Source organism: Miscanthus floridulus, chromosome 9 (assembly GCF_019320115.1).
Source record: "Miscanthus floridulus cultivar M001 chromosome 9, ASM1932011v1, whole genome shotgun sequence".
NCBI lineage: Eukaryota > Viridiplantae > Streptophyta > Magnoliopsida > Poales > Poaceae > Miscanthus > Miscanthus floridulus.
The window spans coordinates 139,807,013-139,823,498 of NC_089588.1; the positions used below are offsets into that span (position 1 = coordinate 139,807,013).

Below are 16,486 nucleotides of genomic sequence, written 5' to 3' on the forward strand. Positions count from 1 at the left end.
GGCCAGAACTCCCTCTCATTATCTGCGGCAAGTGTAAGCACAAGATTGTGATGGAGTACCGAGTCAAGAGACAGGGACCCAACAAGGGTCGTGTTTTATACAAGTGCCCGGATCGCGATGTGAGTTTCTTACGCATTTGATTATTATGGCTAATTGACCTGCTTTTCTTGAATATTTTTGACTAAATATTTTTTGGCTTTAATTTCAGTGGGAGGGCAATGGATGCGATGGTTGGTATTGGGAGGAAGATTATGCTACATACGTGCAGAATTCGGCTGCTGCTGATGAGGCAGTGAGCCAGCAGGAGAAGCTTATTGATATTCAACAGAAGAATGATTTGTCTGTTTTAGTTGCGTACGATCACGAAATAATTATGTTACTGAAGTGCATTGTAGTTTTAGTTTGTTTAGTGATAGTTGGGATTGCTTACGTTGTAGCCAGGCTTAGTTAATTAATCAACCATGTGTGTGTCATCTATGTTGTGTAATAAAATACTTAATTATGTTCAAGGTTTTCATAATTTGTCGTGTAATACAGATTATGTCACGCCATTGGATGTACAATGCCGATCGCCGCTCCCAAGACTTTATTGAGGGCTTGCACTATTTCTTAGGTGTGGCCGAGGCAAATAAGCGGGATGGTTTCATGTGCTGTCCATGTGCCCTATGTAAGAATTTAAAAGAATATTCAAGCTCAATGAGTCTTCATTCACATTTGCTTAAGTCAGGTTTCATGTCAAACTATATATGTTGGACTAAGCATGGAGAAAGCGGGGTCATGATGGAAGAAGGTGAAGGAGAAGATTTAGACATTGGTGACATTATTGCTAAGTATGGTGCCTTTGATGATACTACAATTGGGGGAGATGAAGAAGAGGTAGCGGTAGAAGATGATCTCGGTGATGCTCTTGGCGATGCCATTCGTGATGCACAACAAGAATGCGAAAGTGAAAAAGAGAAAGTTAAGTTCGAGCGCATGCTTGAGGATCATAGGAAGTTGCTATACCCGACGGCCAAAGAGGGGCAAAAAAAGCTGGGTACAACACTGGAATTGCTACAGTGGAAGGCAAAGAATGGTGTATCCGACAAGGCATTTGGGAATTTATTGAACCTCATAAAGAAGATGCTTCCGAAGCCAAATGAATTGCCCACCACTACGTACGAAGCAAAAAAGGTTGTCTGCCCTTTGGGATTAAAAATACAGAAGATACATGCATGTCCTAATGACTGCATCCTCTACCATGGCAATGAATACGAGAATTTGGATGAATGCCCGGTATGTAAAGCATCGCGATATAAGATCAGGCGCGATGATCCTGGTGACGTCGAGGGTGAACAACATCCTAGAAAGAAAATCCCTGCCAAGGTTATGTGGTATGCTCCTATAATACCACGCTTAAAACGTTTGTTCAGAAATAAAGACCATGCAAAGTTGTTGCGGTGGCATAAAGAAGACTGTAAGGTAGATAATATGCTGAGACACCCAGCTGATGGGTCCCAGTGGAGAGCGATAGACAGGGAATTTCCAGAGTTTGCAAATGAGGCTAGAAACTTAAGGTTCGCCTTAAGTACAGATGGTATGAATCCTTTTGGAGAGCAAAGCACTAGTCATAGCACTTGGCCAGTTACTCTATGTATCTATAACCTTCCTCCATGGTTATGCATGAAGCGGTAGTTCACTATGATGCCGATCCTCATCCAAGGTCCGAGGCAACCTGGCAACGACATTGATGTCTATCTGAAGCCATTAGTTGAAGAACTTCTAGTTTTATGGAATAAACCAGGTGTACGTGTCTGGGATGAGTACAAACAAGAACACTTTGACCTACGAGCAATGTTGTTCGTAACAATCAATGATTGGCCTGCTTTAAGTAATCTTTCAGGTCAGACAAACAAAGGATATAATGCATGCACACATTGTTTTGATGACCTTAACAGTATATATTTGAAAAGATGTCGAAAGGTCGTGTACCTTGGCCATCGTCGATTCCTTCCTTTGAATCACCAAGTAAGAAAGAAAGGGAAGCATTTTAAAGGTAAGCCAGACCACCGGAAGAAGCCTCATAACCGAACCGGGGAAGATGTACTCGCAATGGTCAAGGATGTGAAAGTAGTATTTGGAAAGGGACAAGGCAGTGAATCTGTTCCCAAAGATGCTAAGGGACACGCACCCATGTGGAAGAAGAAGTCCATCTTTTGGGAGCTACCCTATTGGCAAGTCCTAGAGGTCCGCAACGCAATAGACGTGATGCACCTGACAAAGAATCTTTGTGTGAACCTGTTAGGATTCATGGGTGTGTACGGGAAGCCAAAGGATTCACTTGAAGCACGCCAGGAATTGCAGGGCATGAAAGAACGAGACAACCTTCATCCAGAGAAGACAGATGATGGACGTCATTACTTAAGTCCTGCTAGCTACACGCTTAGCAAAGAAGAGAGGGACAGCATGTTCGAATGTCTAAGCAGCATCAAGGTCCCATCGGGATTCTCCTCCAATATAAAGGGTATAATAAATGTGCCAGATAAGAAATTCCTAAACTTAAAGTCCCACGACTGTCACGTGCTTATGACGCAATTGCTTCCAGTTGCTTTAAGAGGAATTCTACCTCCACATGTACGTCTAGCCACCGTGAAGCTATGTGCATTCCTCAATGCAATTTCTCAGAAGGCAATCAATCCAGTGGAACTAGCTACTCTACAGAATGATGTGGTTCAATGTATTGTCAGCTTTGAGTTGGTGTTCCCTCCATCCTTCTTTAATATCATGACACACATCCTAGTTCATTTGGTGAAGGAGATTAGTATTCTTGGACCTGTGTTCTTACATAACATGTTCCCCTTCGAGAGGTTTATGGGAATCTTGAAGAAATATGTGAAAGTCCGTTCTAAGCCTGAAGGAAGCATCGCCAAGGGCTATGGAACAGAGGAGGTCATTGAGTTCTGTGTTGACTTTATTCCTGACCTTGCCCCGATTGGCGTTCCTGAATCACGACACGAGGGGAGACTCAGTGGTAAAGGAACTTTAGGGAAGAAAACATATATCGGCATGGAAGACGATTATTTCAATAAAGCACACTACACAGTTCTTCAGAACTCATCATTGGTGCATCCGTACATCGAGATACATAAGGAGTTCTTACGATCCAAGTTTCCAGGGAAGACTGAAGCTTGGATTAGGCGTCAGCACATGGAAAGTTTCAGTGGTTGGTTACGAAAAGAATGTCAAGGCGATGACAATATTGATGAGCAACTGTATTTGTTGGCTAGGCAGCCATCGTGGCATATCCTCACGTACAAAGGGTACGAGATAAATGGGAATACATTTTACACAGTTGCCCAAGATAAAAGGAGTACCAATCAAAACAGTGGTGTTCGCATAGATGGCACAGATCCAAATGGGAATATACAAACATATTATGGCCGCATAGAAGAGATATGGGAACTAGACTACGCACCTAATTTTAAAGTCCTTTTGTTCCGGTGCCAATGGGTGAAGCTGACCAGAGGAGGGGTAACAGTCGACAAAGAGTATGGAATGACAATAGTGGACCTCAACAATATTGGGTACAAAGAGGAACCATTCGTCCTTGCTGCCGATGTGAGTCAGGTGTTCTATGTGAAAGACATGTCTACAAAATCAAAGAGAGGAAAAAACGAATACATCAACTCAATGATCAATGAGCCAAAGCGCCACATAATTCTTTCTGGGAAAATAAATATAGTGGGAATTGAAGACAAGTCAGACATGTCAGAAGATTACGAAAGAAATGTCCGAATTCCACCCTTCATAGTGAAGAAAGATCCAAGCATCATGTTAAATGATGAAGACACTCCATGGTTACGACAAGATCATAACCAAGGGTCATATGTCAAGAAGAAATTCACTGTTGTGCCCGCATGATACAACGATGCATGTTTAATATATTATGTTTTAGAGACGGATATTATGTAATATGTTATGACTTCACAATTGTAGATCTTGCTGAGATGATCAAACTTGGTATTCAGAAGTGTGTGACATAGTTTTGAATACCAAGTTTGTTCATCTCATCAATATCTACAAAATGTAGTTCAAATTTCACAAGTGTGTGACATAGTTTTAGAAAGTCTATATGAGATTGAAGAAGTTGTGACTAGTGTTTAATAAAAATTTCTCAAATGGGAAAATGAGCTATGTAACAATTGTAGATCTTGCTGAGATGATCAAACTTGGTATTCAGAGTTTTTTCATCTGAGGTCATTTAGTGTCTCATTTGAGCAAGTTTGACCAAGTCAAATTTGGTCAAATAAAAAAACAACACTTTGACTCTAGTATTATGAACTCTAAATGACTTCAAATTGAAAAGTTTTGAATACCAAGTTTGTTAAACTCATCAAGATCTACAATTGTTGTTTTGGTCAACTTTCCATTTGAGAAAGTTTGGACGGTTCAAATTTGTGATTTTTAAATTTCGACGCCTACAAACTAGTTTTCGGAACCCTATATTGTCTCAAATTGAAAAGTTTTGAATACCAAGTTTGTTAAGATCATCAATATATACAATACTTATATAGGCCATTTTTCATTTGAGAAAGCTTGAACAAAATGTAGTTCAAATTTCATAAGTGTGTGACATAGTTTTAGAAAGTCTATATGAGATTGAAGAAGTTGTGACTAGTGTTTGATAAAAATTTCTCAAATGGGAAAATGAGCTATGTAACAATTGTAGATCTTGCTGAGATGATCAAACTTGGTATTCAGAGTTTTTTCATCTGAGGTCATTTAGTGTCTCATTTGAGCAAGTTTGACCAAGTCAAATTTGGTCAAATGAAAAAACAACACTTTGGCTCTAGTATTATGAACTCTAAATGACTTCAAATTGAAAAGTTTTGAATACCAAGTTTGTTAAACTCATCAAGATCTACAATTGTTGTTTTGGTCAACTTTCCATTTGAGAAAGTTTGGATGGTTCAAATTTGTGATTTTTAAATTTCGACGTCTACAAACTAGTTTTCGGAACCCTATATTGTCTCAAATTGAAAAGTTTTGAATACCAAGTTTGTTAAGATCATCAATATATGCAATACTTATATAGGCCATTTTTTCATTTGAGAAAGCTTGAACAAAATGTAGTTCAAATTTCACAAGTGTGTGACATAGTTTTAGAAAGTCTATATGAGATTGAAGAAGTTGTGACTAGTGTTTGATAAAAAATTCTCAAATGGGAAAATGAGCTATGTAACAATTGTAGATCTTGCTGAGATGATCAAACTTGGTATTCAGAGTTTTTTCATCTGAGGTCATTTAGTGTCTCATTTGAGCAAGTTTGACCAAGTCAAATTTGGTCAAATGAAAAAACAACACTTTGACTCTAGTATTATGAACTCTAAATGACTTCAAATTGAAAAGTTTTTAATACCAAGTTTGTTAAACTCATCAAGATCTACAATTGTTGTTTTGGTCAACTTTCCATTTGAGAAAGTTTGGACGGTTCAAATTTGTGATTTTTAAATTTCGACGCCTACAAACTAGTTTTCGAACCCTATATTGTCTCAAATTGAAAAGTTTTGAATACCAAGTTTGTTAAGATCATCAATATCTACAATACTTATATAGGCCATTTTTTCATTTGAGAAAGCTTGAACAAAATGTAGTTCAAATTTCACAAGTGTGTGACATAGTTTTAGAAAGTCTATATGAGATTGAAGAAGTTGTGACTAGTGTTTGATAAAAATTTCTCAAATGGGAAAATGAGCTATGTAACAATTGTAGATCTTGCTGAGATGATCAAACTTGGTATTCAGAGTTTTTTCATCTGAGGTCATTTAGTGTCTCATTTGAGCAAGTTTGACCAAGTCAAATTTGGTCAAATGAAAAAACAATACTTTGACTCTAGTATTATGAACTCTAAATGACTTCAAATTGAAAAGTTTTGAATACCAAGTTTGTTAAACTCATCAAGATCTACAATTGTTGTTTTGGTCAACTTTCCATTTGAGAAAGTTTGGACGGTTCAAATTTGTGATTTTTAAATTTCGACGTCTACAAACTAGTTTTCGGAACCCTATATTGTCTCAAATTGAAAAGTTTTGAATACCAAGTTTGTTAAGATAATCAATATCTACAATACTTATATAGGCCATTTTTTTATTTGAGAAAGCTTGAACAAAATATAGTTCAAATTTCACAAGTGTGTGACATAGTTTTAGAAAGTCTATATGAGATTGAAGAAGTTGTGACTAGTGTTTGATAAAAATTTCTCAAATGGGAAAATGAGCTATGTAACAATTGTAGATCTTGCTGAGATGATCAAACTTGGTATTCAGAGTTTTTTCATCTGAGGTCATTTATTGTCTCATTTGAGCAAGTTTGACCAAGTCAAATTTGGTCAAATGAAAAAACAACACTTTGACTCTAGTATTATGAACTCTAAATGACTTCAAATTGAAAAGTTTTTAATACCAAGTTTGTTAAACTCATCAAGATCTACAATTGTTGTTTTGGTCAACTTTCCATTTGAGAAAGTTTGGACGGTTCAAATTTGTGATTTTTAAATTTCGACGCCTACAAACTAGTTTTCGAACCCTATATTGTCTCAAATTGAAAAGTTTTGAATACCAAGTTTGTTAAGATCATCAATATCTACAATACTTATATAGGCCATTTTTTCATTTGAGAAAGCTTGAACAAAATGTAGTTCAAATTTCACAAGTGTGTGACATAGTTTTAGAAAGTCTATATGAGATTGAAGAAGTTGTGACTAGTGTTTGATAAAAATTTCTCAAATGGGAAAATGAGCTATGTAACAATTGTAGATCTTGCTGAGATGATCAAACTTGGTATTCAGAGTTTTTTCATCTGAGGTCATTTAGTGTCTCATTTGAGCAAGTTTGACCAAGTCAAATTTGGTCAAATGAAAAAACAATACTTTGACTCTAGTATTATGAACTCTAAATGACTTCAAATTGAAAAGTTTTGAATACCAAGTTTGTTAAACTCATCAAGATCTACAATTGTTGTTTTGGTCAACTTTCCATTTGAGAAAGTTTGGACGGTTCAAATTTGTGATTTTTAAATTTCGACGTCTACAAACTAGTTTTCGGAACCCTATATTGTCTCAAATTGAAAAGTTTTGAATACCAAGTTTGTTAAGATCATCAATATCTACAATACTTATATAGGCCATTTTTTTATTTGAGAAAGCTTGAACAAAATATAGTTCAAATTTCACAAGTGTGTGACATAGTTTTAGAAAGTCTATATGAGATTGAAGAAGTTGTGACTAGTGTTTGATAAAAATTTCTCAAATGGGAAAATGAGCTATGTAACAATTGTAGATCTTGCTGAGATGATCAAACTTGGTATTCAGAGTTTTTTCATCTGAGGTCATTTATTGTCTCATTTGAGCAAGTTTGACCAAGTCAAATTTGGTCAAATGAAAAAACAACACTTTGACTCTAGTATTATGAACTCTAAATGACTTCAAATTGAAAAGTTTTTAATACCAAGTTTGTTAAACTCATCAAGATCTACAATTGTTGTTTTGGTCAACTTTCCATTTGAGAAAGTTTGGACGGTTCAAATTTGTGATTTTTAAATTTCGACGCCTACAAACTAGTTTTCGAACCCTATATTGTCTCAAATTGAAAAGTTTTGAATACCAAGTTTGTTAAGATCATCAATATCTACAATACTTATATAGGCCATTTTTTCATTTGAGAAAGCTTGAACAAAATGTAGTTCAAATTTCACAAGTGTGTGACATAGTTTTAGAAAGTCTATATGAGATTGAAGAAGTTGTGACTAGTGTTTGATAAAAATTTCTCAAATGGGAAAATGAGCTATGTAACAATTGTAGATCTTGCTGAGATGATCAAACTTGGTATTCAGAGTTTTTTCATCTGAGGTCATTTAGTGTCTCATTTGAGCAAGTTTGACCAAGTCAAATTTGGTCAAATGAAAAAACAATACTTTGACTCTAGTATTATGAACTCTAAATGACTTCAAATTGAAAAGTTTTGAATACCAAGTTTGTTAAACTCATCAAGATCTACAATTGTTGTTTTGGTCAACTTTCCATTTGAGAAAGTTTGGACGGTTCAAATTTGTGATTTTTAAATTTCGACGTCTACAAACTAGTTTTCGGAACCCTATATTGTCTCAAATTGAAAAGTTTTGAATACCAAGTTTGTTAAGATCATCAATATCTACAATACTTATATAGGCCATTTTTTTATTTGAGAAAGCTTGAACAAAATATAGTTCAAATTTCACAAGTGTGTGACATAGTTTTAGAAAGTCTATATGAGATTGAAGAAGTTGTGACTAGTGTTTGATAAAAATTTCTCAAATGGGAAAATGAGCTATGTAACAATTGTAGATCTTGCTGAGATGATCAAACTTGGTATTCAGAGTTTTTTCATCTGAGGTCATTTATTGTCTCATTTGAGCAAGTTTGACCAAGTCAAATTTGGTCAAATGAAAAAACAACACTTTGACTCTAGTATTATGAACTCTAAATGACTTCAAATTGAAAAGTTTTTAATACCAAGTTTGTTAAACTCATCAAGATCTACAATTGTTGTTTTGGTCAACTTTCCATTTGAGAAAGTTTGGACGGTTCAAATTTGTGATTTTTAAATTTCGACGCCTACAAACTAGTTTTCGAACCCTATATTGTCTCAAATTGAAAAGTTTTGAATACCAAGTTTGTTAAGATCATCAATATCTACAATACTTATATAGGCCATTTTTTCATTTGAGAAAGCTTGAACAAAATGTAGTTCAAATTTCACAAGTGTGTGACATAGTTTTAGAAAGTCTATATGAGATTGAAGAAGTTGTGACTAGTGTTTGATAAAAATTTCTCAAATGGGAAAATGAGCTATGTAACAATTGTAGATCTTGCTGAGATGATCAAACTTGGTATTCAGAGTTTTTTCATCTGAGGTCATTTAGTGTCTCATTTGAGCAAGTTTGACCAAGTCAAATTTGGTCAAATGAAAAAACAATACTTTGACTCTAGTATTATGAACTCTAAATGACTTCAAATTGAAAAGTTTTGAATACCAAGTTTGTTAAACTCATCAAGATCTACAATTGTTGTTTTGGTCAACTTTCCATTTGAGAAAGTTTGGACGGTTCAAATTTGTGATTTTTAAATTTCGACGTCTACAAACTAGTTTTCGGAACCCTATATTGTCTCAAATTGAAAAGTTTTGAATACCAAGTTTGTTAAGATCATCAATATCTACAATACTTATATAGGCCATTTTTTCATTTGAGAAAGCTTGAACAAAATATAGTTCAAATTTCACAAGTGTGTGACATAGTTTTAGAAAGTCTATATGAGATTGAAGAAATTGTGACTAGTGTTTGATAAAAATTTCTCAAATGGGAAAATGAGCTATGTAACAATTGTAGATCTTGCTGAGATGATCAAACTTGGTATTCAGAGTTTTTTCATCTGAGGTCATTTAGTGTCTCATTTGAGCAAGTTTGACCAAGTCAAATTTGGTCAAATGAAAAAACAACACTTTGACTCTAGTATTATGAACTCTAAATGACTTCAAATTGAAAAGTTTTGAATACCAAGTTTGTTAAACTCATCAAGATCTACAATTGTTGTTTTGGTCAACTTTCCATTTGAGAAAGTTTGGACGGTTCAAATTTGTGATTTTTAAATTTCGACGCCTACAAACTAGTTTTCGGAACCCTATATTGTCTCAAATTGAAAAGTTTTGAATACCAAGTTTGTTAAGATAATCAATATATACAATACTTATATAGGCCATTTTTTCATTTGAGAAAGCTTGAACAAAATGTAGTTCAAATTTCACAAGTGTGTGACATAGTTTTAGAAAGTCTATATGAGATTGAAGAAGTTGTGACTAGTGTTTGATAAAAATTTCTCAAATGGGAAAATGAGCTATGTAACAATTGTAGATCTTGCTGAGATGATCAAACTTGGTATTCAGAGTTTTTTCATCTGAGGTCATTTAGTGTCTCATTTGAGCAAGTTTGACCAAGTCAAATTTGGTCAAATGAAAAAACAACACTTTGACTCTAGTATTATGAACTCTAAATGACTTTAAATTGAAAAGTTTTGAATACCAAGTTTGTTAAACTCATCAATATCTACAATTGTTGTTTTGGTCAAATTTCCATTTGAGAAAGTTTGGACGGTTCAAATTTGTGATTTTTAAATTTCGACGCCTACAAACTAGTTTTCGGAACCCTATATTGTCTCAAATTGAAAAGTTTTGAATACCAAGTTTGTTAAGATCATCAATATCTACAATACTTATATAAGCCATTTTTTCATTTGAAAAAGTTGTAGAACAAAAATACTATATTTTCTTTATTTTTATAGGTTGAACAAAAATTTTCTGTCAATTTTGGTCAAAAACCGAGAAAAAATTGAAACATTGACGTTACAATAATGTGATAATAAATTTCCTATCGAATAATATTAGTTTTATTAATTGTATTTTTTAAAATAAATATTGCAAAGTATTGAAGTTGATATGGAATTAATTGTTTAACCTAGTATTAAACAAAATCAAAATCCCAGGCCTTTCCAATTACGCTGGCGGGTTGTCAAAACTTTTAGGCCTTCAGTCCCGGCCCAGACCAAGAACCGGGACTAAAGGGTGGGCGGCAATTTCGTTGCGCGCCCAAAAATACCTTTAGTCCCGGCTGGTCAAACCAACCGGGACTAAAAGCCTTTAGTCCCGGCTTGTAAGGCGAGCCGGGACTAAAGGGTTGGACCTTTAGTCCCGGTTAGTCTTACCAGCCGGGACTAAATGACCTTTAGTCCCGGCTGGTATTACCAGCCGGGACTAAAGGGTCCCGGCCTATATATATCGAACGTCTGTTCTGTTCATCTTCGATCTCGTCTCGGCCGCGCCATCCACCGTCGTCGAGCTCATCCTGCCGCGACGCCGTCGTCGTCTACCCCCGCCCGGCCGCGCCATTCTCCCGGCCCGCATCGCGCCGCATCCCGTCTCCGCCGCTGCACCTGACCCCACCCTCCGTCGCCGAGGCTTCCCGCGCGCCCACCGCCGTCGAACTCGATCTCTCTACTGCGCTCTCGATCGGCTGCCGTCGTCGAGCCTCGCCCGCCCGACCTCGTCTGCCGTCGTCGAGCCCCGCCCGCCCGGCCTCGTCGTCGAACTCGCCCGCCCGCCCGGCCTCGCTGCCGTCGTCGATTATAATGTTGGATTTTTCATTGTTTTTTTAGATAATACTAATAAATAATATTTAGTAGTTATTTAGTTTTTTAGTTAGTTTTTTAGATAGTTTTTGATATATGTTAGTTAGATTTTTTAGTTAGTTAGATTTATTAGATAATTGATATATGTTAGTTAGATTTTTAGTTAGTTAGATTTATTAGATAATTGATATATGTTAGTTAGATTGTTAGGTGATATATGTTAGTTTTTTAGGTAATTTTTTAGTTAGGTAGATTTTTTAAAATGTATTATCTATTACTAGTTTATCTAATTTCATGTTAGATTTATTTAATTGGATTTAGTAATTATATATTCTATCTCTCTATATATATCTAGAGAGAGATTCTATATGGTATACATATGTACTTAATTATTTCTATATGTATATATACATGTACTTATTTTCATGTGTTGAGAGAGAGAGAAAATTGTATCTAGAGAGACATTCAATGTGTTATCACATGCATATCTAGAGATATAGACATATGCACTTATTTCTATGTGTTGAGAGAGAGAGAAAATATATTGTATATCATTCTATGTGTATATATATACATGTACTTATTTCCATGTTTTTGGATCGAAAGTGTTTTTGATTCGATTTCAAAGCCTATACCTTATTATTGTTTATCCTTATGAAATATTATGTGTTATTATATTTAATTAGATTTAGTAATTCTATATGTGTTATTATCACATGTACTTATGTTATGTACCATAGTAATTCTATCTATGTGTTATCTTGAAGATACAAATGGCTGCTCCGGATGATAACTTGAGTGATGACATAATGGCGGATATTATCAACGCCGGCACCAATGTGGATGTAGATGACACGAGTCAGTACTTTGCTGATTATGAGGATATCCTAAATATGCCGGTGGTTGAAGATCAACAAATTGTCGCGCAAGAAAATACTAGCAAGGTATATTCGATTATCTATCATCTCTTATAGATGCATGCGTACGTATATTTGTTGTTAATCGTTGTGTTTCTACTCATGTAGCCGGTCTCTGGATCTACATCAACCACCGACAAAAGTAGGAAAGTCCGAGGGCCAAAAAAGCCATTAGAGGGCCGTTTCATAATATCAGAATTCGACACCGACACCGGCAAACCATTGGGACCACATGCTCAGACATATGTCAATCAATGTGGGTTCATTGTAAGGGATAGGATCCCAGTTAGTGCTCGTGAATGGAAGCAGAAGATATCCGCTCCTAATGTTAGTTTTGTATCTGATCGTGATAAGAACCTAGCTTGGAGAGATATCACTCAGCATTTCACATTACAAGCAGATGATGCTTTGAAGGAGCTAGTGAGGGATTGGACAATGAAGAAGATGGCAACATTGTTCCAAAGTTGGAAGAAGACATTGTATAAAAAGTTTATCTTGAAGAATGCTATGCCGGATTTCCATGCTAAGGCGTTTGTCAAGTTGGAGTCCCATTGGGATGCCTTCGTAGAATACAAGACATCTCAAGACAGTGAGGAACGTGTGATGAGGAATCAGCAGAATGCCCGACAGAAGCAATACCATCATCGCATGGGATCAGGTGGTTATAGGAGTGCTATTCCCAAGTGGCAGAACCTAGAAGCAGAGATTACTGCCAAGGGAATCATACCTGAAACAATAGAGAAGAACTGGCCTCAACGCGCGAAGAATTGGTTCTACGCTCATGGGGGAAGCCTAGACCTAGACACTGGCAAGCTAATTTTCGGCCAAAAAATTAAGAGAGCAACACAGAGACTAGCTCGTGCTAGGGAAGAAGCTGATAGTGGTGTTTTCAAGCCCAACAGAGAGAAGGATGAATTGACATAGGCCCTAGAGAATCCCGAACATGGTGGTCGAACAAGAGGCTATGGGGCGGTTCCGTGGCTACACGCATTCCCAGCAGACAAGGATACCTACAGAAGCCACCAGAGAAAGAAGGATGAGGAGGCAGAACGAATCCGTGCATTGGAGCAATTTGTTCATGAGTCACGACAAGCATTGCTTGAATCACGTGAACGAGAAAAATCTCTTGAGGCAAGAATACAGGAGGAGATCAAGAGGCAAGTGCAGCTAGCAATGAGTCAAATGCAATCACAATCAACGCCGGGAGTCACCATTAGCCCCGTTGGTCAGATGAAAAGCAGTTGTGCTTCCACGGAGCTACCAGTTATTCAAGATGACGCTGGGTTGCGCTTCCCTATTGATGACATTATCGAGCCTCTAACAACATGTGAGCTGCACATTCCAGATGGTAATAATGCATCAATCATGGTGGCTGTCGGGGTTGTATCTCCAATAGACTGAACGAAGACACCAAGAATCCATGGGTCAGTTATTCAACCTGGATATGCTAGCGTCTCGGTCGATAGAGTGCTCAAAGGTTACAGCAATGTTCCTCTTGACATTGAAGGCGGTGATGGGGAGAAGACACTAGGAGAAGCAGAGAAGACATTTATTCAATGGCGCAAACGCTTCATCATCATTCCTAGGGCGCCACCGCTTCCCCTACCTCACCCTAGGTACGAATGAAAGTGAATGAAATATTATTTTTCATTAATTTTCTATTGGCTTCAAAAATAATTGACTCACAACTTGTTTTTATAGCAGGGTCTCCCCCCAGCCTATCCCAATCATTCATTCCCCATCTCATCACAGCGTCGCGGGGGGCGAGACGACTTCATCCCCACGGCGATCTCCAACTCCTACACCGGCCCCATCGCCTCCACAACGATCTCCAACTCCTACACCGGCCCCACCGCCTCCACAACGATCTCCAACGCCTCCACGTCGTTCTCCACCAACACCGGTCTCATCGCCTCCACGCCGGTCTCTAACACCGCCCCCACCCCCTCCATAGCGACACACTACAAAGACGTCTAAGGTCCCGGTGGCAAAGAAGACCCCGAGAAAAAGAGTTATTTCTCAAGAAATACTTCCTGAAAAGACCGATGAGCAAATAGCAGCTGAAGAAGACAAAAAAGTGAAAGATTTTTTTATAGATATCAAAAACAAGAGTCAAGCGAAGCTTAAGGAGAAGCCGTACTTTTACATACCACGAGATGTGCTGAGGCAGAAGGTCGATGCTCACAAGAAAAAGATGATTGAACTTCGTAAGCCTTCTCCACTATCAGACTATGACCGCTCCCTCGTGAAGTCACATGATGCAGATAAGAAAAGGAAAAGAGCATCAGGGAAGGATGTCCCACAGCTCGGACAACAGAAGCAACCAATGCAAAATCTTGTTGTTGCTAATGAATATGGTTCCAACATAGAAGTCTATCGACCAGACAACTCTGGAGAAGTGTCGGTTCAAGCCCTTAATGCTTTTTTTGAAGATACTGGTTTAACCTTGGATCAATTGACGGGGAAAGCTCCAATCCAGAACCTGGAAGTTGATACCTGGAAGACTTATAAATATGGCAAAAGTCTGTATAACCCTGCGGCTCTGAATGAATTGGGTACGCAAATGTACTTGCTCAACAAGTGGTACATGCAGGCGTGTGGCAGGGGTGAGCAGTGGATCTTTGTCAGATTTAGAGACCATCATTACTTCCGTGGCGATGACATCTTACATATTAGTTTCGAAGAATTGCATCAACTATACCACTTGGACGCTCTGGACAAATCAATCATTAGCTCCTTTTGTTTGTAAGTGATTCTTACTTTTATTTAATAAACTCACTTCCATGCGTATGTGTATATAATTATCCCCACATGTAACTTATATTTATATACAGATTCCAGATATCAGAGCTCCAAAGAATACAAGACACTAGTGTTGGCTTCATTGATCCTTATATCGTATTCAAAACCGGTATTATTGTCAAGGAGCGGTGGGTATCTGAAGCACAGGACAATATCATGAGGTTCTTCGTGAAGCAGCACGACAAGACAACAATACTTTTCCCGTACAACTTTGAGTAAGTGTTAATAATAATGTAGTCTACACATTTTATGTAATATCAATACAACTTATATGCATGTACGTGTGTGTATAAACCAATGCAGGTTTCACTGGATACTCATTGTCATTGAGTTAAACTCAAGTCGGTTATTAATCTTTGACTCGTTGAGAAAAGAGCGGGCACTATACCAAGATATGATTGACATTATCTTGGGGTAATTTCGATCTCTACACAACTATTATTGAATAGACTTTGCCATAATTTATTAACGATCGTACATTATTGGTCGCACAGGGTTTGGAAAGAGTTTATTCGGCAACACCGCAACGATTGCAAGGCACCACTTAATGTAGTTGAAATACCAGTAAGTTGTACTATATACACTTCCCCACGTGTTTAATTACTATATCGTACTTCAATTTACGTGTGAGATGATGAGAATAATCTTCTTCTCGTACAGTGGTGTTTGCGGCAGGAACCAGGTAATAACTTGTGTGGATACTACGTTTGTGAATTTATCACTGCGCACATAAGAAGAACTCCTGAAGATGTCCTCAGAGTACGTATATATCAATTTTATATTTATTTTTAAATGAATATATATATATGTATTAATACTATTCCTTTTATTTCAAATGCAAGACTGAATGGTTGAAACGAAGGGTCATGCAAAAAGACCATCTAAAAGCAGTTCAAGAGTCAATAGCAGGATTTCTTCTAGAAAAAGTGCTAAATCCCAACGGCGAGTTCTACTTTGATCCTAAGGAATAAATGATGTAAATTAAATGTTTATTGATATCGTTATTTTCGAGAACAAGATTATGAAAGTGTTATATACACATATATATCTATAATATATATAGTTTCATACTTTATTTGAATATAATAATGCTTGAGATGAGAATTAGATGTAATTATATGCGTGCGTGTATTTATATTAGCAGCATAGAATACGTACATAAAAACATATTATATATTAAACAAATACGTGTAACTGAACTGAAAACAAATTAAACAAAAAAAAAAAGAAAAAGAAAAGGAACCTTTAGTCCTGGTTGGGGTTACCAACCGGGACTAAAGGGTGCGGCCACGTGTGCTCGGCTGGAGGGCCTTTAGTCCCGGTTGGTAACACCAACCGGGACTAAAGGTCCCTCTTTAGTCCTGGCTCGATGACCCGGGACTAAAGGTGGCACCTTTAGTCCCGGGATCGTTGTCCCGGCGCGGTAACCGGGACTAAAGGCCGTTACCGCCCGGGACAACAAGTCCATCGTGTAGTAGTGTGTAATAAACATTTATGATGATACTATTCATAATTTGTCAGCTTATATGTGTGACTGATCTCTGGGCGCACATAAGATTTTGCACTCCATTTT

General features: G+C 37.2%; 1 protein-coding gene across 1 annotated transcript; it reads left to right on the forward strand.

The window, feature by feature from the left end:
- The first annotated feature begins 540 nt into the window (after window positions 1–540).
- LOC136483243 (uncharacterized) lies at window positions 541–15,884 on the forward strand. The gene is made up of 7 exons (XM_066480272.1): window positions 541–1,556; window positions 1,953–2,392; window positions 14,523–14,856; window positions 14,946–15,128; window positions 15,408–15,462; window positions 15,553–15,672; window positions 15,756–15,884. The coding sequence occupies exons 1-7, from the start codon at window positions 541–543 to the stop codon at window positions 15,882–15,884; spliced, it is 2,277 nt and encodes a 758-aa protein (XP_066336369.1).
- Window positions 15,885–16,486: the final 602 nt, after the last annotated feature.

Bases quoted from the DNA above. Each gene is read 5' to 3' on its own strand.
- LOC136483243 (XM_066480272.1), top strand. From the start codon at position 541: ATGTCACGCCATTGGATGTACAATGCCGATCGCCGCTCCCAAGACTTT. The intron at 2,393-14,522 runs GTCATTACTTAA...TGTCGGTTCAAG, and splicing joins AGAGAAGACAGATGATGGAC to CCCTTAATGCTTTTTTTGAA. The intron at 15,673-15,755 runs GTACGTATATAT...TTCAAATGCAAG, and splicing joins CTCCTGAAGATGTCCTCAGA to ACTGAATGGTTGAAACGAAG.